The sequence below is a fragment of the Passer domesticus genome, chromosome 30 (genome assembly GCF_036417665.1).
Source record: "Passer domesticus isolate bPasDom1 chromosome 30, bPasDom1.hap1, whole genome shotgun sequence".
Taxonomy (NCBI): Eukaryota; Metazoa; Chordata; class Aves; order Passeriformes; family Passeridae; genus Passer; species Passer domesticus.
Window position 1 is genome coordinate 5,098,597 of NC_087503.1, and position 22,168 is coordinate 5,120,764.

Sequence of the window (22,168 nt, forward strand, 5' to 3'; positions counted from 1 at the left end):
CTGCACCTTACAAGGGTTGCATTTCAATCAAGGTCGTTTGATTTTTGGCGTTTTTTTGGTTGGGGTTTTATTTTGTTTTGTTTTTTACTTCAGAAAAATGAGTCTGGTATTATTTGGGTGAATGACAAATAAAACTGTTTTTCTTAACTAATGAAACTTTTTGCTCAACTCTCACTTGCAGAGGCTGCCTATGCCTTTGCAGGCAGAGCTTAGCTGCTACTTTACTAGGTAAAGGAAATTATATTCAATAAAGGGAGGACACTGCAGAAACATACATTCTTAATAAGATGAATAAAAAGTCAGCAATGGAAAGGGTGTTTCCTGACTGCCAGGGAAGCCAGACCTTGATCATGCAGGAGGTGACTGGTGGTCTCAGCTCTTGCTGTGCCTGGTCTCTTTTCCTCAGTGCCCTTCAGACGAAACTGTTATTCCTTACTAGCATTTCATGATGGATGAACTTGCACGACATTTTTAGAGCTGCTGGTCAGGAAATGTTGACTGAGTGCATGCTTGTTTGCTATCAATGAGGAAAATCCCCAAACAAACTGACAGTGCTTCCCTCTTTCTTGTTCCAGCCCATGGTGCACACTGCTGTGCAGTCCATTGAAGGAATATTGAAGGTGGGTACTCTTCAGTAGCAGATCTCCATGGGAAAGCCTGTACAGATCCATGGGGAGGTGGATCCCTCTGACTCTGGGAAGGGTGAAACTCCCTCTGTGTCCTGAGAGCTGCTTCTCTGCCTCTCTTTGCAGGAAATGTGCAGCCCCCTGCTCCCTCTCCTGCCATCCCTTCAGTCACCTGAGAGAACAGAGACTTCCAAATTTCCTGTGCAGGCAAAGGTAACCCAGCCCACTTATTACAGGGCTTCCAATAAATGACAAGCGATCTTTCTGCTGAGCAGAAGTCCAGTCTTGGCAGAAGGAGCCTGCCTGGAGACCTGCCTGAGTTCCCTGACCATAAACAGTGTTGAGAGTTAGAAACCAAGCAGAAGCTGTACCTTGTGTGGGGCTGCATTATACCCAGGTGGTTTTGGTTTGTTTTTTTGTTAACTTCAGTAAAAGAAAGACTTTGATTTTATATGTCTAAATGACAAATATTCTTGTCTCTTGTGAACTGTCTTAGAAGAATTGGCAATTATTATTTCTAACTGCTTTAGTGTTTTTTTAAACTACTGAGGCTTTATGCACAAGTCTTACATGCAGCCTGTGCCTTTGCAGGCAAGGATCAACTGCTTCAACAGCAGCTTAGGGAAAGTGCAGTTTCATAAAGGGAGCAGATTACAAAAACATACTTTATTTTAAAATTACAGATAATAAGGATATGGTAGTGATGATGATGATGAGAATGATAATAATAACTAAAACAATTATAATAATTTCAGAAATTCGTAATAGTAATAAAGAGCAGTAGGAGGAGGAGCAGTAGTTTAGACATGGAAGCAGTGCCCCCTGATTGCCAGATTGCAAAGGGAAGACACACATCTCAGAGCAGGAAGAGTAAGAGGAGTTGACATTGCTGGGTTCAACTCTGTCCATGCCTGGTCTCTGTTGTTAACTCTCCTTTCGATCAGCCTTTTTCATTCTTACTCTCTTTTTATTATTAATACATCTGCAATACATTTATGGAGCTGTTGGTAAGCAACGGTTTGCTGAGTTCCTGCCAATTAGTAACTAACCCAAACAAACTCCTGCTGTTTCCCTCGTTCTTGTTTCAGGCCAAGAAGCCCTCTGATGTGCCATCAATTGAAGAAATTTTCAGGGTAAGTGCTCTTAAATAGAAGATCTCTGTGCTTGCTAATGTTTCACATACATTAACAAACTGGGTGGGGGCAAAATCCATTTTGAGAGCTGCTTCTCTCCCTCTCTTTCCAGGAAATGAGCAGCTCACTGCCAGCTCTCCTGTCCCATCTCCAGACGCCTCCAAGAGCAGAGACTTCCAAATTTCCATTGGCAACAAAGGTGACCCAGCCCATTTATGCCAGGCCTTCTGAGAAATGACAAGAGACCTTTCTGCTGAGCAGAAATTCAGCTCAGCTCTTTGGCAGCTCTTAGAGTGTTTTCAGAAGATTTGTTCAAAAATGCACATGCCCATAAGGTGCCATTAACACAGTTTTGATGTCAGTAGATGTGCTGTTTAACTCCATGCTAAGCTCCTTTTTCCTTCTATTCTAGGAATCCCAACCTGATGGATCTGCAGCACAGAAGCAGAGTAAGTAGATGTGCAAACTAAACACAATTCTTTGTGTGCTGTCAGGTAATTTTCTGTGTTCTCTGTAGCAGAGACCATCAAGTGTTCCTACTGATGAAGCAGGGTGATTTCCTCTGCTTTGCTGAACAGGGATGGATTTAGGAATGGCTTAGGAAACTCTGACCATTCATTACCTTGAGCTCAAGGCAGCAGTTCAGCAGAGGACAAGCAATATTGAGTTAGGAAACTCCCATCTGGAGTGATGAACAATCTTGGTGGCAAAGCCCTCCCTAGAAGAAAGTGACTCTCTAATCTGGTGCTGACAGACCACAGGGTAATATACGTTCTGAGGGAGGCATATAAATGCAACCTTTTCATTTCTGCTTTCCAGAGCGGGCTGGCACAGCTTCAGAAACATTGCCCAGTTCTCAGCCAAGAGCATTGTAAGTAACCAGGCTCTGTCCTCATCTCTCCTGGGCAGTTACTTTGAAGAACTTGGAATGCACATCAGTTTGGGTTATTAGTAAATTTTTCTCAGCAAACTTGATTGCAGGGAATTTTCACCAACAGAAAAAGTGTTGTTTTATGATGGACTCACTGAAATTGTTAAGGTGTGAAAAGGACTTGAAGGTCATCAAGTCCTATTGTTAATCCAGCAATGCCAAGTGCACTAAACCATGTCATGACTACACTGGCTGTGATAAAAAGCAAAACATAACAAAAGAGAAGAAAAAACCTCTTAAGTCTTTGTGTACCAGACTGAAGTTTTTGTCTTCCTTTAAGCTCTGTGGTGCTTAACATCTTGTCCCACTTGGTATTCATCAGCCTACTGATAATGCTGAGGCTGAGATAAATGCCAAGGGATACCAGCTGAATCGGATCATTCCTGGCTATGGTTTTGGTGCCTGGCAGGACAAGTAATGCTACAGCTACCTAAACTGTGTAGATCTACTGATGACATTTTCAAGTTCCTTTGCTGTAAAACTTTCTTCAATTGCCCAAGTAGAGGTTTTCAAAAATGTGTTGTAGTTCTTTTATTTCAAAAGAAACACAAACAAATATAGTATTTCACATGGACTTTTTAAGAACCTCTCTTTATATGCTGATAATATAGCTAGCTGCAGCGTGGGATGGAGAAAAAATTTCTATAAGCTATGGGAATTGTGTGTTTGTCTGAATGGGTGTGAGTTTGAGATTTGATAATTTGCAAGCATTTTTTCATTCTGGTACTTTGTATTTTGAGTAAGGCAATGTATTCCTCTGGCCTTCTCCCCTCTGCTCTCAGTGCCCAAACACAGGGTTCAGTTTTAGGTTTGAATGCTTCTATGTCAGTGGAATATATAAGTAATCTTCCCCCCTGCTGCTTCCTAATTTTGTCTCCTGGTGGCCTTGCAGAGCTCTCCAGTCCCAGCACAAGAGGGTGGCAGCAGCACAGCCCAGCAGCTCGGAGTCAGGGAGCACCAGGGAGTGCCACAGCTCCTCAGTGTGTGACAGAGAGATCAGCTGCAGTGACAATGAGGAGGACAACCTTCCAAGGGTGCTGGACCTGCCAGTGCGTGAGGTGAATTCAGAGACCATGGAGAGGCTGCTTCCACAGCCCCTTGCCCACTGCAGTGCCGTGTCTTAGGAAGGAAGCAGATGTGGTACTCTGTTACCAAATTCTGCCAGATTTGCCCTGGAAATACTGATTTGTAAGACCCCTCTCACTGCAATGAAGGCTTAGGTATTTGCCACTGACTGGTTTATGGTTTTGTATTCCTCACATATCCATCCATGGTGCTCAAGAAGCAAATTTGTTGCTGCTTAGTTTAGAGTCATTTCTTCACAGGCCAAAGGCCATACTTGATGACCTCTGGGCAAGAGTTCCCGGGCTCTGTTGAGCTGTGCTAGGACAGAAAGAGTCACAAAAGGCACCAGTCTTGAATCCTTCTTTTCTCTTTTGTTGGCAGCCTGAGCCATCAGCTGCTAAAAAGTGGCGCCTTGACAACCTGGTGACCCAGAGAAAGCAAGGATTGATGCCAAGAGAGGGTCCCAGGGAAATTGCCCATGGGAATGGACGTGAGGAGGGTGCAAAGCAGGAGCAGGGCATCAGCAGCACTTCCTGCCAGCACCACTCCAAGGCAAGGGAGCCTCCTCACAAGAGCTGTGGCCAAGTGGCCGAGGACACTCAAAAGACCTCTGGCCAAACCACCAAGCATTTTCACAAGACCTCTGGCCAAGTGACTCAGGCTCCTCTGGGATCTCACGTTACGAGCACACACAGCTCTCTGAAGCCTCTTGTGCACACCAAGGAGGCCTTGCCCAGGAAGACTGTGGGTATCAAAAGGCCCAGCAAGCCCCTGGTGCATGACAAATGGAAAAAAGTCCTGAAACTGGAGAGTGAGCCCGGTCCTTTGGAGGTCAGAGACCAGTCTTGCAAGCACCAGCCCCGAGTCAAGAAAACAGAGGAGCCAAAATCCACCACTAAAAAAGCCCTGCAGCCGGCACTTCACAAGCCCTCTGAGGAGAGAAAGGACAAGGGCTCCCAGCAGGCCAAGGCCAAAGGCTTTTTGGATGCCAGGCTCCTGAGACATGCTCAGGAATGTGATGCCCTCATCCCCAGTAGCCACAGGCCTGGGGAATGGCACAGGGAGAAAGTGCCCTTGCCTCCTGGGGAGAAGAAGTTGTTCTTGCCTTTGAGGAAGGCAGACTTGAAGAGGAAAGCCATGAGGAGTCCTGAGGAGTCCCCTGGAAAGAAGAAGGTGAGAGGGGCCAGGGCAAGTGGGTTTGGACAATGAGCAAGGTGGTGCTTGAAAAACCAAAGTGGAGTTTCCCCTTCATAGGTTGTCAGTGGAGCCATGATGCTTCTCCTCTCAAGGGAGTTCCAGTGTGTTATTTTCAATGTTTTCAGCCAGAATCCATCAAAGTGAGCTGTATTGGTCTGTACTTTAGGTGAACTTTTATGACCTGAGTCAATTTTCCCCCCTGTTTTTATTCTTCCTACTAGAGAGAAGACAAGGGGGATACTCCCAGGAAGAAAAGACAATGAGACAAAACATTCCCAACAAAATACTTCCAGATTTCAGCCCACAAAGGCTCCAATCAACTGAAGTGAGTATGCAGTGATGGAATGTAAGAAAGATGTGTAAATCTAAGTCTCTCTTCAGAAGGGTAGCATGAAGAACTGGATCTCCTGTCCAGACACCCCAGAGTTTGCTTCTAACATGGTGTGCCTTCTGCAACTTCAGCTGCTGCAGATTGGCCTTTGCATGCTGGAAGCTGCTGTTGGTTGGGGCTTTATGTAGAAATGAAAATGGGATGGGATTGTTGTTGCCATGTTGGAGCACGTCTTAAGTTGTTTATTTTTTAGCATTAGTCTTATTCCATGGTTATGACAATGAGAAGAAGTTTACATTTTTGGTAGCAGAAAAAGAACTTAAGGTTACAACTTAGTTTAGAAGATTTTTTTGACTAATCACTCAAAGCAAAAGCATCTTGACAGTAGTTCTATATAACTCCTATATGTACATGTATTTTTGTTTCAAAAAAGTTTTCTTCTTTTGAGTATAATACCTCTTGGTAAGCTTTAAAAGACACTGCACAGAGCTCTAGTATTAAGCTTAGAACTTCTTAATATCTTGCTAGATATATTTCTCTGTAGCTTACGGACAAGTGTTAATGTACAGACTATTGTTTGATTTGTCCCTAGTTTTCTACTTCTTCTATAATTTTTCTGTTGATAAATCTTAGGGCTATTGCTTAGCTCTCATCGTAGCTTTGTTGTCTATGAGGTTTGATTTTTGTAGCTTTCCTAAAACTCTGTGCTTTTAAGAATTCCCACAGCAGCACCCAGTGCAGAAAGCAGCTCTGAAGGTGTAGGTGGGTCAGGGTAGGGAGCCTTTCCCTTCTGACATTCTCTGAAAGCACAGAGGTGTCAGGGCTGTTGATTGTCTGGGAGAAGGGCTGTTCCAATGGCATTAGGAATGGAAGAGCTTTGATTCTGGAATTCCTTCCTCCCTTTTCCTCAGGGAAAATGAGCAGCTGTCTTAGTCATGTGCTGGCTTTTGGAGTGGCAAGGGTGGGAGGTAGTTTTGGGCAGAGAGGGCTCTGGAGCAGGTCGGGGATGGTGCTGTGCTCTGTGTCAAATGGTCCTTGGTGCAGCATCAGCTGAGCCAAGGCAGAGCAGCTGGGGAGCACGTCTGCAGTGATTAGGGACCAAAGCATGGGAAAAGTGGCTGCTGAAAGAGGTGAGTGGACTGTGCCATGCACAGCAGGGTCAGGCAAGAAGTGCAGCCTTACACCTGAGCCTTCTCACTGCGTTTAACTTCATTTCCTGCTCTTCTGATGCTGCAAGCCATGAGCTGGGATTTTCTGCTTGGTGTGTTCTTGGAAACTTTGCAATGCTGACTGCAAATGGTGCAAATGAGCAGTGGTGAAACAAGGTTGAGAGCTACTTGGTGCTGCTTCTTGTTGCCAGAATTCCATGGACCCCCTGATTTCAGATGATCCGAGATGTGCTAGGCCACTCTGTTATTGAATGTGAAAGTCTCTGCCAATTCAAGCTGCCTCTTATTTGAAGCCTCTCATCTTTGAAAGTGTTGCCTTGTTGACACAACACCATGAATGGCAGGATGTAGCCAAGCTTTTAAGAAATGCCTACATTCTATGTACATCAGAGTCATGAATTTGCTTCTCTTGTCCAGAGCCTCAGAAGACTCATTCTAAATGGAGAGGGCAAATGTGTTGCTGCCGCCACTGCCAGCCATGACTGCTGCACAATGTGCACCAAATTTGACCACAATGACCCAAAAGAGACCCAGAGCTGCGACTGACAACCTGGAGCTGCCTGCCGTGGATAACCCTGCCAGGAAGCAGGATGGATTCTTCGCCAAGCACAGGAAAGTGGAGGAAGACCCCGAGGAGCAAACCCAGCCATCACCATTGGTATCCAGGAGGGCTGGTGGGAGTATTCCTGCAACCCAGGCGTGCTGTGTGATGCACTGCAGAAACATCCTCTCAGATAAGTGACCATTTCTGACTGTAGGCAACTGCAACTAAAAGGAGTGTGTGTATAAAAAGGAGTGTGTTTATAAAAAGAAAAGGACTGGGCCTTAGGTGGTATATCATTCGGAGAAAATTGCTGCATTTATGGGTTAAAAATTAGAATTTACTGGCTGTTTATAAAAATTTGGCAGTTTAATGATGGCTCGGGGTGTGGGCCCTATGATATTTGGGGATGAGGGAGCATGTGTCTCTGTTCTGTCTTAGGCCAGACTGTGCACAGTGCATTAGCTGCCTTCTAACTGCTTGCTTTTTCCTGATCATTTTCCTGCTTCCAGCCCTCACTGCACTCCCAGCTATTGAGCAAGGAAATCTGCTGATGAATTTCTCTTTGCTTGGGAGAAGTTGAATGGTGCAAAGCATTGTGAGCTGCCAGGTGAGAAGCCAAAGTGGCATTTCAGTTACTGGAGGGATTGCTGGGAAAGAAGGCAAGAGGGGGAGAGCCCGGTGCGTAGAGTATGCATGGGAGAAATGAACATTTTCTCTGGGAATTTAGGAAAGCCTGACTTTGCAATTGCTTTAGGCATCTCTCTCTGAGCAGCTTTCTCTCGGTGGTTTTTCAGGGATCTGCAGGGCATGAGAAGAATCCTTTTCCAGTGCCTTCTGTGCCACATGAAGCCAAGACAAGAACACCTGAAGTTAGGACAGTAAGTGTTTGTTTTGCAGCCCTGCCTGTAGTTTCTGAAGACAGCAGCCAGGGCTGGCCCTGCAGCCACCCCGGCCTCTGCTTCCTCATGAGCACTTCTTTTGGGAGCAAAGAGAGAGGGAGGGATGGGGCAGAGCTGCCCTCTCAGGGAAGCACTTGCTGAGTAGCTTGGCTACAGCTGAACAGCACTTGAATTTTGACTCCTTGCTGGGCCTTGGATCAGTATTGGCCAGAAGGAATTCCTAGAGCTGCTGATCCGTTTTTGATTGTACACTTTAATCATTACAAATGTTGCATTGTCCTGTGGTACAAGCAGTGGGGAATACTGAAAAGCTGTAACCTGCCATCCCATGGGGCCTTGGCACTGTCATTTTCCATAAAACACCAGGGTTTGTGGGCCCCTCTGGGCAAAGGGATGCATTGCCATGATCTACTGGCAAACTTGCAAAAGAAAATAAACATGATGCGTCTAGCTGAGTGGCTGGCAGGCTGTAAAAATCCTCTGCAGAAAGAGGCAGCTGCTGAAAGTCAAAAAGTCTTGCAGGTCCTCTTGTAGTAAAGTCACTCCAGTCATTGATTGTGTTCTGCCAGGTGTGCCTGTTGGATGAATGCAACCAAATGTTTTCTCTCTTGCTCCTTTTGTTCCAGAGTTTGCTGCTGAACAAAGCCAAGTGAGGGGACCAAGAGCTGGCCTGACCTCACACAGAGAATGATTCAGAACGTTCAGTGACCAAGTGCCTTAACTGGGTCTCCAGGATGTAAATAGTTCCAAGTTCTCTAGTCTATTGAAACCTTACAAACACTTTTGTTTTATTTATTGTTCAATGCAAAACACCTGCTTTTTTTTTTGTTTGTTTGTTTGTTTTGTTTTGTTTTAAATACAGTTGTATGTTCTTTTGGTTACTTTTGGAAATCCTTGTGGTTTTTGAGGGTAATGCTTTTCTATCTTGCAAAAGAAGGGATGGGCTGTGGTATCAGCCATTAAGATAAAACTGTGGAGAGAAGGATGGTATAATACTCACTATAAAATAACTGGTGGTTAATGAAATAAAATAAAAAAACCCACAGCGTTATGTGTACTAAAACCAGTGGCCAAAAAGGCAGTGATCAGACTAAATGATAGAGATTCAAACAGGAAGGCAGCTGTCCCCAGAAATGTACATTCCAGGGGATTTCTCTCCTCTGACAGGAGGCATTTTGGTAAGCATCACCAGCAACCACAAACTAAGTGATAGAAATTCAAATAGCAGGGAGACACTGTCTCCAGAGACATATATTCCAGTGTATATTCCAAGAGATTTTTCCTTTGACCAGATTCCAGCAGGAGGCATATTGATAAGCATCATCAGAAGTTTTCCCCAGAAAGCCTTTTACCTCACAGCATTCCAGGAATTATCCACCAGTTCCAGAAACCGTGATAATATGCTAAAGAAGAAACCCTTCCATGGCACAAAGAACTGTATAAAAGGGACCCTCTGAGAAATGCTCTTTGGAAACCCATGGGGACTTTGGTGCAAAAGGGCCAAATCCTAAATCTCCCCAACTCTGATCACCCGGCTCAGAGTCAATTTTAGCTTCTGTTTTATTCCAAATTTATACTTTGATAACTTCATAAATTTAATTAATTGAATTGGAATAGTCATTTATAATAGTAGTATCCCAAAACAATTGTGATGACAGGAAAGAACATCTCCCTTTTCCACATCATTTCATGATGTAGGAACAGCTTAGCAAAGTACTGAAATAAAGTTCCTCTTGGTTTTGTGGTTGCTCCAGCTGCCTGCCTGTGGTGACTCACACAGCCACATTTCCCAACAATCTTTTGGACATTGCCGTGAACAAAGACAAGACTCCCAGGGAAGTTCCTCCTGAAGTGGAAGAAAAGCAATTCTTATCTCTGAGGTCTAAGCATGTGGGGCATCTGCCTGCATCTGTCAGCCCCTGACTTTGCAGAGCCCAGGCTGCAGAAACCCTCGGGGTTCACAAGCACTGACAGTGATTCTGGCAGCCAGCGCCGCCCTCCAGTGGGGCTGTTTGAACTCCATTCTACAATGGCTTTCTTTTTTGGGCTTGATAAATGCATTTAGAGTGCATGGATGGGCATCTCACCCCATGACTCCATCTAAATTCCAGAAAATCATTCTAAAATCTTCACAAACCATGACTTAGCATTTTTTAGGAATTACTTGGAAAACATTAGGGCCTCTGTCAATACAGAAATATTGCTTCTTAATTTATAGACAGTTTTATGTCCCATGCAGTCATTTTGAAATGCTCTACAGAACTTGCGGATCAGCTATAACAGGAATCTCTTTAGTGAACCATGTGAGAGAAAAAGAACTTAATTCTTTCACATACTGCACATTCAAACTATGATCTACCACAACTCACTCCAAATAGAAAAACTAGAAGGTAAGGTTAGAAATAGAAGCATTTTGCCATAACTTTTGCAGATCTTTAAAACACCATTAAGAGAAATCAGAATGTTGTCAGACTATAATCCCAGCAGATTTCTGCAAGTCCTTAAAGTATAAAAAAGAATAAAGTTCTTACAAATCTAAACATCCTCCAGCACCCTCAAAACATGAGGAGCTGTTCATCTCTAACCATAGAATTCATGCCGCAGTCTTCACATCATGGGGGTATACACAATTATGTCAATCTCCCTCAGAAAGAACTGGAGTCCTTTCAGGCATAGTTGATTTTAATAGATTATGTCATCATCTTACTTCTATCATTCATCTAGAAATCCTTGTGAAGTTTCAATCCAGGATTGCAAAGACAGAATTAATACAACATTGAGTTAGTGTGCTCAAGAAGTTCCAAACAACAAGTTACAGAAAGATTAACTTAGCTCCATTTTCTCTGTCTTTACTAGCAAGGGAAAGGCTTGGACAAGAGGAAATAGCCTCCAGTGGTGCTGGAAAGACCAGGACATTTCTCCAGGAAAGCCTTTCAGGTTTCTTCTCTGCCCATAGCCCTGTAACCTCACTGTGCCACAGGGAACATCCCAAGGAGACCGGGAAATGCATGGGATTTACGGAAAATGCAGACAGTGGGCATGCTCTGTGTCCCATACAATTCCCAAGGGCTGCCAAGGGACACGGGGCTGCAGTGACACGCTGTCACCATCCGCTCATACAAGCGGGGCTCGTGATGGTTCATTAACTGATCTCAGAGTGCACAAACAACACCGAGGGGATTTCAGTATTAATCCAAACAAATGCACCTTTTATTGAGTGCCCACAGCAAATGCAATAGAAGGATTAGAAAAGAGATAAAGGATAGAGAGAGAGAGAGAGAGAGAGAGAGGAGGCAGAATATTGCTACCAACAGAGAGAAAAAATCCTCATGGTCCAGCTAATACATCCCTTTTGTCATGTGAGGAAGAATCTCAGAACACCTGGTTAACTCAAGGTTCTAGTATAGTCCATTCCTAAGGAGGGAACAGGTCTTGAAATCACTGAGGGGGAACAGATCCAATAAAGAAAAAGTCCATTGATCACTGAGGGGAAAAGAAGGTACAGCCAGTCTGTGTTCTCAGCAGTAGGTGAGAACCATTGTCTTCTTGGTCCAATGGCCACACCTGCAGGCAAACATCTCACTTTTGGTCAGGTTGGCTCCCCCACACACCTCCCCCGTGTTAGAGGTTTCAGTCTCAGTCCTTGGCAGGGGGGAGCTTCTCCATAGAGAGATTTCATGTCTCAGTCCTTGAGAGAGAGGCTTCTCCCATCTCAGTCTGTCTGTCACGGTGGTTGGAAAGCAGAGGATGGATCTTGTGTGAGGGGAGGGACCACCAAAGGTTACCCCAGAAAAGTCCCACCAGGCCAAGAGGTGGGGAAATGCTCAAGCTATTGTCACCAAACAGGTGCCAGCGTATAGGGCGAGTCGCCTCCTTTGCAGGCCCTGCCAGAAGCAGGCATTGTAGACACAGCTGTGAACAATCGCTTGGCAGGGCAGAACTCTGCTCAGGGCCTCAGGATTATTTGGCCTTCATCCACCACTGGCAGCCCACAATTCCCATCAGGGTCCTCAGGGTCCCCGTGTCTGTCCTTGAGATAGTCGTGAGGCAAAAGGAGGGAACCTCCAGACTGTCTCTAACACATGCTGTTATAAGTTTGGTCCTATTGGTTTTGGACAAAGAACGGGGAGTTGTTTGTTGTGAGGAGAAAAGGTGTCCAGGACTTGGTGGAGATGGGAGGTGGATGAGGCGAGGAGTGACTCGGCCAGGGCACCAAGCAATCATTCAACGCCCTGAAGAAATGATTGGCCCAAAATGAACCTTACTAAAGACCTATCAGAGCACCTAAATTGCCCCAGTCAGTGAGCGGATCCAAACCCCACCAATCCTGGACCAAAGGGAGTTATAAACTGGGGGGTTTTCATTTGGGCACGGTTCTTTCTGGTACGTGGGCAGTGGGATTAGTTCACATGGAAAAGAACCCAACGTGTTTTCAGCACGTTGTTATTTTTTTTGAGCTGTTGTGAGGGGGTCCAAGCTTATCTTGGACCCTCCGTTCCTTCCAGCTTGTTTTTCAATAAACGAGAGCCTTTTTCATCTTTTTTTTGAAGTCTGGCCTCGTTCATTCATTACACTGTGCTGGAAATGGAGTACTGAGACTTGTATAAAAAGAGACACAGTCTCAAGAAAAAAGGGACATTTGATAAAATAACAGAGAATAATAACTATTTAGGGCTGTTTTAAAAGGAATGTGAATTACAGCTGAGTAATGAACTTGAACAGCACTTAATTGAAGAACAAGACACAATGCCTTTCTGCCTAATGCCTAAATCTAAACTGTGTTATTGAAAGCATTATTATGAATTGTAGTTCCTCTACAGGTTAAAGGACCAATTGAAGTCCTGAGGCCTTAGCACCAGGCCCTGTCTGAGGCCTGAACAACAGGCCCTGAGCCAAAGCTGACTTCTAAATAAATTTTCCCACCAAATGTTATATTTGTATCTACTCAGTAATGAATCATTATGAGCAGTATGATCTCTGTATGTGTTCATTGGTAAAACATGGCTATACCTTTCTGTATTTAAAAATCATACAAGGTCCCATATGGCCTTGTTTGGGGCTGAATGGTCAAAGTCACCTCCCTTGGTTCCTCCTGGGGCCCTGGCCAGGCTTTGGGAGGAACCCAAGAGGAGGATGAAACTAGATGTTCTGCACTAGAAGTGCTGTCAGTTTGTTCATTCAGCACTGTCAGAGCTGGGCCCTCTCACAGCGGGCTTGGAGCCTCACCTGTGGCTGGAGGCACCTGCAGGAATTCCCAGTGTCCAGGAGTGGCTCTGCAGCCCTTGGCTGTGACAGCTTCCCCAGCTGCTGTGTGGATCTGGGGGATGGTAAAGCATGAGGGGAACTGGTGCTGGATCTTTCTTAATCACTGCAAACAATCTGTGGTGGTCATGGTTGCGTGCATTGCTGAGCTTCTGGTTTTGCAATTATTTCCTAATGATTATGTGCTTTGCCGAGCTTCTCCTTTTGTAATTTCTTGCAGACATACATTATATAAACTACACAATTCCATTACTTGGTGTCTGTGTCCTTGGTGCTGACCCTGCCCAGTGGCAAATCTGACCCAGTGGGTTCCATCGAACCAAAGGGGAACGTATGACACTGCAGGGCCTCCTGTAACCAGGAGATCATGGTGACCCTGTGGGGCTTAATGGAACCAAGGGGCCATTGTGACACTGTGGGGCTTAATGCAACCACGGAGGCCATACTGACACTGTAGGGACTCATATGGACCAGGGCCCATTATTTTCCTCTTCCTGAAAAGCGCCTACCTGCTCAGTTCAGCCTTTCCTGCCCCTGCCCCTGCCCCAGCCCAGCAGTGCAGCAGAGTCAGGTCTGGCCCTGCAGCAGGAACTGCAGGCACTGGAGGTCAGGGACAGCCACTCTGGGTCTGGAATGCTCAGCAGATGCTCAGCTCGGGCAGCTCCTGCAGCCCCAGGGCCAGCCCCGCTGCCCAGCCCAGCAGCAGAGTTGGCCCCGGGGCTCCTCAGGCAGCTCCTGCTGGCCCAGGGACAGGGCAGCCTCTTGCCAGGGCTCCTCTGCACACCCACGGGCTCCTGCTCTGCTCCTGGCCTGTGCCAGCTGCCCCCAGAGCCTTTGCCAGGGGAACACGTCTGTGCTGGCCCCAGCAGCCATTGCTGCAGCCCCTGCCCTGCTGCCCAGAGCCCCGAGCTGGGGCTGCTGCTCTGCAGAGCACGGGGGCTGTGCTGCCCGGGGCCCTGGGCTGCCTCTGCTGGGCTCTGCTGCTCAGCCTGGCACACAGAGGCAGCTGATGGTGCTCCCTGCACTCACCCCCTCCCACACAGGCTCTGTGGGGCCATGCAGGGGGCTCAGAGGTGCCTGCCTTGTGCCAGGGCTGCCAGAGGGGCTTGGGGCTGCCCTGGATCCTCCTGGGGGAGTTCCCTGAGGCTCAGACCAGGCGGTGCCCAGACTCCTTTCCCTGGGCCTGCTGTGTCCCTGGGCTGCAGAGCTCTCCTGGCTCACAGCAGACATTCAGTCCTTGATCTCGGGGTGACCCCAGCATGGCCAGGCCTGTGCCCAGTGAGCTCCACTCCCTGCTGCTCCCTGGCACACACTGTCCCTGCAGGTCCCCTGTGTTCTCCTGGCAGCTCCCAAGGCCCTCCAGACAAACCTTCCCCTGCCATCAGCCCTGGCACAAGCTGCAGAGCCGCAGGAAGGTTCAGCACAGACCATTCAGCATCTGATGGGCACTGGCCACCAACAAGCAAAACCTGACCCAGACCTGAGTCCCCTGAAGGTCCCAGTGAGACCCTGACCTCATCCCACTGAGCCCTGGGAGAACAAGGAACACAAGGAGCCTCTTGAGAGTCCTGAGAGTGACTCTGGAGGGGAGCAAAGCCTTCCTGTCCTGCGCTCAGGAGATGCCCTTTGCTGGTGGAGCTGCTGTGCTGGAGCCCAGCTGTGTCCCAGCAGTGCCCATGGCCTGTCCCTGCCTGAGGGCACAGCACGGACACGCAGCAGGACAGTGACCAAGCTGCCAGAGCACTCCGGCCTGGCACCCACAGCAGGGCTGGGAAGGGGAGTGTGGAGCTGGGAGGAGCAGATGTGGAAAGAGGCAGGGCCATTGTCCCTGGCCGTGCTGCTGTGCTGGGAGCCCCTCCCCTCCACCTCTGCTCACAGGCACTGGCCCTGCATAGCCAGAGAAGGGCACAGGAAATGCCTTGGACACACAAGCCAGGGCAGCCATTGGTTTTTATTCAAATGCACAGGGAATGAACCTCCTGAAAGTCTTTGCATTACAAAAGAAAGGTAGATGTTCGTGTAGAAATGCTCTGAGTAGTACTACAGTATCTTATAAAAAACATAACACTGGAAAAAAGAATAAGAAAAGGTCGCAATGAAAAAAATGGACAAAGAGGGACAAAAGGCTAAGATGGTCAAGAGTTACATTCTGAAGTTTCTGAGCAGAAAAAAGAGTTTATTTTTTCTGAAAAAATAGAGTCATTATTTTCCTGAGGGAACCCTTGAGCTCCTGGTTCCTCAGGCTGTAGATGAGGGGGTTCAGGGCTGGAGGCACCACCGAGTACAGAACTGACAGTGACAGATCCAGGGATGGGAAGGAGATGGAGCGGGGCTTAAGGTGAGCAAAGATAACCGTGCTGACAAACAGGGAGACCACAGTCAGGTGAGGGAGGCAGGTGGAAAAGGCTTTGTGCCGTCCCTGCTCAGAGGGAATCCTCAGCACAGCCCTGAAGATCTGCACATAGGAGAAAACAATGAACACAAAACAGCCAAATACCAAAGAGGCACTAACTGCACTGAGCCCCAGTTCCCTGAGGTAGGATTTGGAGCAGCAGAGCTTGAGGATTTGGGGGATTTCACAGAAGAACTGGCCCAGGGCATTGCCATGGCACAGGGGCAGGGAAAATGTATTGGTCGTGTGTATGAGAGCAGTGAGAAAGGCACTGGCCCAGGCAGCTGCTGCCATGTGGGCACAAGCTCTGCTGCCCAGGAGGGTCCCGTAGTGCAGGGGTTTGCAGATGGACACGTAGCGGTCGTAGCACATGATGGTCAGGAGGGAAAGCTCTGCTGAGATGAAGAACAGAAAGAAAAAGAGCTGTGCAGCACATCCTGTGTAGGAGATGGTTGTGGTGTTCCAGAGGGAATTGTGCATGGCTTTGGGGACAGTGGTGCAGATGGAGCCCAGGTCGCTGAGGGCCAGGTTGAGCAGGAAGAAGAACATGGGCGTGTGCAGGTGGTGGCCGCAGGCTACGGCGCTGATGATGAGGCCGTTGCCCAGGAGGGCAGCCAGGGAGATGCCCAGCAAGAGGCAGAAGTGCAGGAGCTGCAGCTGCCGTGTGTCTGCCAATGCCAGCAGCAGGAAGTGGCTGATGGAGCTGCTGTTGGACATTTGCTGTGGCTGGCCATGGGAACCTGTTCATGGAGAAAGGACAGTGACAAGTCAGGAGAGGCTGCTTTGAGCCAAACCTGGGCCATTCCCTGCAGATTGTCCCACTGGGACTCATCCAGCCTTGTTCCTGCTCTGAGAAATCCTTCCCCCAGGTCCCTGCCTGAGCTCCAGCTGTGCTGGCTGAGTGTGCCAGGAGCAGCAAGACCTGTGCGTGGGGACACCCAGGAGAGCAGCTCAGATCCTGGAAGGGCACAGCAAGGAGATACCCAGCTATGCCCATGATGGGATCTTAGGGACGGGGCTCAGCTCATTTCCCTTTCCCATGGACTGCTTTGCCCACAGCCCCACAGGTGCCAGGGAAGCTTGGACACCCCATTGCCATGGACACCCCTGCCTGGCAGGAACGCCAAGGGCAGTGCCTGACTCAGCTGCTGCAAATGCCAGAGCCTCCCTGAGAGCAGCAGATAACAGTGACAATATCAGGGCAGGGCAGAAACAAGAGGAGATGCTGTGGTGCTGTGCCTGAGAGGGCAGGGCAAAGACAGCCGGGCACTCAGGACAGTGTTCCTGTGCCCAGCTGTGCCCGGCACCTCCCACACACCAACAGTGCCCTCCTGCCCCAGCACTGCTCTCTTCAGCCCCCTCTCCTTGCCTGAGCATCTCCCTGGGCCTGGACATTCCCTGCTGAGAGGAGCCTTGTCCCTGCCAGCGCTCACAGAGCCCATCCCACCCTGTGTGCCCTGGCCCCGGCCCTACAGAAACCTGCCTGTGTGCAGGGCCCTGGCTGGGGCAGGCTCTGTGTGCAGGTGGGCAAGGGCAGCTCAGGAGAGCCCTGCTGGGCCCTGCAGAGGTGATGCTGCTGCTGTCCAGGGCTGAGGAGTGGCTGAGGGCCCTTTGGGAGGCTCCCAGCAGAGAGACTGACCAGCCAAAGCTACAGTTCTGGAGTCTCTGTAGATGTTCAAACATTCCTTTGATGATCCTGTGTGTCCCTTTCAACTCAGAATGTTTTGTGATTCTGGGATTACAGCTCCTGTTCTGCCTCTCTCATCCCTCTGTTGTCTCTAATAAAAAGAGAAAAAAGCTCTTGCAAAGGTGTTAGAACAGTAAAGTAAAAAAAAAAATGCATTTATTGGAAGATTCCAGGTGTCCAAGTGGGAATTGGGCACAACTGATTTCAACAATTCATTAAGGTGGATTAATTAGGATATTTAACAGAAACATCCAATAGGAGATTCTGTTTCCCAAGTTACACATAGCTGCTCAACTCATAGGAGTTGGTCCAAGGGCTTCTTTGCCATCAATTTTTCTTATGACTACTCACATTCTGGTCAAAAAATGTTCTTCTTGTAGGTCCTCTTCCTGATAATAAGACTATACAGTATCAGGAATGTATTTATACAGTCAGCTTATTTTTCTAAATTCTAGGAGAAAGGTTAGGAAATGTACTAGAGTTAATAAAGGATTATAGTTAAAGAAGTATATAATAGTCGTTTAATAGAGTTAATAAAGAGTTCAACAGAGTTATGTAAGGATTATAGTTTTATAACTATATAATAGTAATTTATAGAGGTATGAATATATGAAAATGTATCAAAAGTAAAAAATATTTTTGTCATCACCCCGACTTTCCTATCCTTCTCCTAGCAGGAAATTGAAAACAGCCTCAAGAAAGCTTCTGATCTTTCCAGCAATGCCAGGCTTACCTTCTTTGGGAAGTGTCCTCCGGAGCTGTGCCCAGGCTGCTCTGGAGCTGGGAGCAGCCCTGGCCCACCCAGCCCCTCTCAGCAGCAGCACCTGCCCTGCTCAGGGTGGCTCCTTCCCCCCACAGCTTCTCCCCAGCGCTGGGAGCAGCTCCCCGGGCTGGCTGAGAGCTGTCCCTGGCAGGCAGCAGAGTCCCTGCCCCAGCACAGCGCCCTGGGCTGCAGGAGCCTGCTCTGCAGGACAGCCCTGGGCACCCCTGGCTGCTCTGCACAAGAGACAATCAGAGAATGTACTCACAGGGTCTGCAGGCATTGGGATGTTCCAGCTTTAGGAGATGGCTCCAGGAACTGCAGCTGCATTGTCCTGCAGCCAGAGGTTCCTGTGCCAAGGGCTGGCAGTGATTCTGCCCCAGGCACTTCTCAGCACCTTCCCAGCCCTGACTGATTGAAGCACTCTGCCTCTGGGCTGTGCCCGGGCTGGCTGCAGGCAGTGCCCCAGCCCTGCTGGGCTGGCAGAAGAGCTGCTCATCAAGAGAAATGTGCTTTTGAAGCTCTTCTTGCTTACCAGGAGCTGCCTCTGTGCCAGGAGCCCAGCCCAGCTCAGCAGCACAGACACAGCACAAGGACTTTAATGACCCTCTGGGGCTTTGTGCTCAGGCCCTGAACATCAGTCCCTGAGAGGCAGCTGAAGAAACCTCTCCAGAACTCCAAGGCACAATCCAACTCCAAAGTTTCTTGGACTTTTAATGGGTCCCACTGAGGGACACGACTGAGAAAGTGTCCCCAGGCCCCAGGCAGAGCAGAGAACTGCAGGCAGTGATGACAGGTGGGGACAAAGAGAAGCCAAGTCTTGGTGCCCTGGGGCACAGCAGCAGGGTCTGTGCCAGCAAGGGCTGGGAGGAGACACCTTGTCCTGAGGCCCTGGGGCCTCCTGGCACAGCCCCAGCCAGGCTGGGCACTGTCAGCCCCTTGTCCTGCCCTCAGCATCCCCCCCTAGCCCATATCCCAGTGGCCTCAAGGATCTGCTGGAAGGAGTCCCTGGGGAGCCTTGCTCAGCAATGGCCCTGGGGGCTCCTTCATGCTCCCAGGGACTGCAGGTTTTTCAAAGGACTTTGGGTTTTCATTTTGCCTTGAATTTCTGAGAGGTTTGTGCAATCATGGCCCCAATTATCTGCTTTAACGAGTCCCTTGAGAGCTTTGTACTGACACTCAGTGGGGCTCATTAATACTTTGAGATACTCAACGTTTTTAGCGTACTTTGGATTTTCCTTTCCACACTGATTCTTTTAGAAGTTGTTGTGCCATCCTGGTCTCCAATTCTCTCCTCCAAGGAGTCCATGAGGAGCCTGTGTTGGGGATGGACCTTAGTGGGACCCATTCATGCCTTGACACACTTTGGGGTTTTCTTCTGACTTTGACTCCTGGATAGGTTTGTACAACCTCCTCTCATGCCCTGAGGTTCCAGGGCTCAGCTCCAAATGCACCCTGAGGCTTATTAGGATCAAGCAAGTCCTGACAAACCATGGCTCTGCCTTGATTTCCCTCTGGTCTACTGCTGTTCATCACTGCCTGTTGGGGAAATATTTCAAAGATTTTCTATTAAATATATATTCCTATTTTCAAGGATGTCTTTTATTATTTTTCTTATTACACAAGAGGTGATTGAAGCATTCTGTGACTGATATTGATCCAGGGACTCTCCTAAGGAGGTCTGGCCTGTTCGGAGAAGCTGTGCCTTGAGCTCTGACCCTGTGTCAACAACCTTGGTCCACATTCCCCAGCCCATCCTGTCTCTCCTCACTCACTTGGGATCTGCTTTGCTTGGAGGTCTGACTGCACACAGCCAAAGAGGGGCTTTGTCTTTTTAATTTTTTGAAGCAATCTAAAACTCTTGAGTGTCTCTGTTGAAAACATAGACCCTCCTCAAGGCTGTGCCAAGCCCAAGGTGTCACCCAGGTGTCACCAAGGCCACTCCATGCCTGCCCTGGGCCAGCTGTGAGGGTGGATCATCATCCCAAACTGCACTGGGCCATTGCAAAATGAGAAATTCTGCCTAGTTTGATGTTGATTTCTGTTAGGGACCGGATATCCCCCCTACCCCAGAGACAATATTTTCTAAAATGTCCTTGTTGACCACACCGGAAACATATTTTTGGGCCCTGTAATTGTTGCTGGGGCCCCTTAAAGGGGAATGGCATGGCCACTAGGGCCTCTGCAACTCCTTGCCCAATGGCCTGGGCTTGTACGGCCACTACGTGTTCTGCTGTCCTGAGGCAATTACAGCCTCAGTCATCTGCAGGAGTGTGGGTTCCATCTCTAGTGGAAGGGCACGCAGCCCTTTCTTACATTCCAGGTTGGCATTGGCTACCCCCAATGAGTTTAGTAATTCGTTTTGAGTCTTTTCATCCCGGACTTGTTTCTCTAGTGCTTGTTTAAGGAGATCAATCAATTTCATGCAGGGGTCTGTGGGTTCTTGTCTTATGTTTACATAGTGCAAACTGGGAGTGCTACCATTCGGTACCTGGATTAAAGCTTTCAAAGCCATCTCTTTTATACTTCTTCTACATATAAACTATACTTCTCTGGGGATACCTGCTGCTTGATCATCTGGCAGGCTATGTTGTCCTTTTCCAGCTAGATGGCTGATTGTCAATTGCGCCCATGCCTCATTATTAGCATAGTCTGCTATTAATTGATTTAGTAAACACTTCCATCCCCCTTTCCCACAGGGTGTATTCTGTAGGTGATAAAAACATGGTCATAATATATTTTAAATCATAGGGGGTTACATGTGCCGTGAACATGGCCCTCATTAAGCCATTAAAACAAGGTGAATCCTGCCTCTAGTCTTTAGCTGCCCTACACAGCTCCTTGATTTCCCCATAAACCAATGGCTGATACCTGGGATTCTGCTCCCTTCTTTCATCATGGCCTGGAGCAATGAGGAGTTTCAAGACTATTTGCCAGTCTCCTTCCTTAACTGCTTCCTTCCAGATCCTTTCCCAGGGACCTTCTAGGGTTGAGGGGAGATGTGGCTCTGGGGAATCCAAACTGTCTTCTGGGGAGGAAGAATAACTTGGAGCAGAAACACTTGGATTAGAAATAGTGTGACAGCCAGGCTTAGTATCCTTGACCATGGGGTTTATATTGCTGCCGGAGGGTGAGTAACGGGCGCTGCCATTTTGTCATTTTCTGGAGCTGTGGCTCAGGGTGGAGGTGGAATGAATGACAGTGGAGACGTCACCTGCAGTCACAGGGGTGGAGTCTGGAGGTTTGTTCAGAGTGGAAGAGAAGGTTGTGGGAGCAGGTAGTGGAGGAGCCAAGATGGAGGGAGGATGGCCAGGCTCCTGAGCCACATTCGGGCTTCTTCCATCTTGGGTCTCCAGGGCACAATGCTCCAAGACAGCGTGGCCATTGCCATCTTGGACCATCATGGAGAGTCTAAGAAAGGCAGGTTTCAGGGGAGGTCCCAGGTTAGGAGTGATTGATGGATCAAGTTTTCGACACACAGCTTGCTGGTGAAGGGTCTCAAGGATGGTGTAGAAGAAGGGGAGCATGCGGGGTGCAATGGGGTCCCTTTTGATCGAAAGGTTGTACAATTTAAATCCCACAGAATCACAAAATTATTTATGGGATGTGGATCCGTATTTTAAAATTACTGTGGCAAAATGGGTGATAAATGTCCTGCATTTTCCCAAACCCACCTGCAATTACCCACATGAGGAAACCATCATCATGCCCACCAATGCTGGCTCAGGTCCCTCGAAGTGATGGGAAATCCACCGGGCCAGGCACAATCCACAATCCTGGGGAGCCCTGGCCTATCTCTCAGCTTACCCCAGCTGACGCAACTGAATGTCAGGGTCCCTGCTCAGGTGCAGTGAGGGTGGCTGCAACAAACCTCTCTGGTTCACTGAGTTAAGAGTGAAGTTGGTGAAAATGAAAACGAGCGGGTTCAATGGAGTTGCCCAAAAAGAACTCCAATAATGGGGTGAAAAACAAAAAACATGGAGAAGTCAAGCCCAGTATGAGGGGAAGATCCAAAGACCTGAGACAAAGCAACAATACATACACTTGGGGGTGGAACACTCTAGAACAATACCCATATAGGGGAAACAAGTAAGCAGTAGGGAAGCAGAACTTGGACAACTTAGCATAACAACACTAAAGGCTTATGGGAGAATTCCCAAGCTCATCCTAAG

At 48.1% G+C, this 22,168-nt stretch overlaps 1 protein-coding gene and 1 long non-coding RNA gene across 2 annotated transcripts; one reads left to right on the top strand and one right to left on the bottom strand.

Moving 5' to 3' along the window:
- The first annotated feature begins 3,162 nt into the window (after window positions 1–3,162).
- Window positions 3,163–7,577, top strand: LOC135287669 (uncharacterized). Its single transcript, XR_010351229.1, has 3 exons — window positions 3,163–4,928; window positions 5,174–5,277; window positions 6,870–7,577. It is a non-coding gene; the product is annotated as an uncharacterized LOC135287669 (long non-coding RNA).
- Window positions 7,578–15,333: 7,756 nt separating this feature from the next.
- Window positions 15,334–16,266, bottom strand: LOC135287592 (olfactory receptor 14J1-like). Its single transcript, XM_064400878.1, has one exon. It carries the CDS (start codon window positions 16,264–16,266, stop codon window positions 15,334–15,336), a length of 933 nt encoding a protein of 310 aa, XP_064256948.1.
- Between the last annotated feature and the right edge of the window lie 5,902 nt (window positions 16,267–22,168).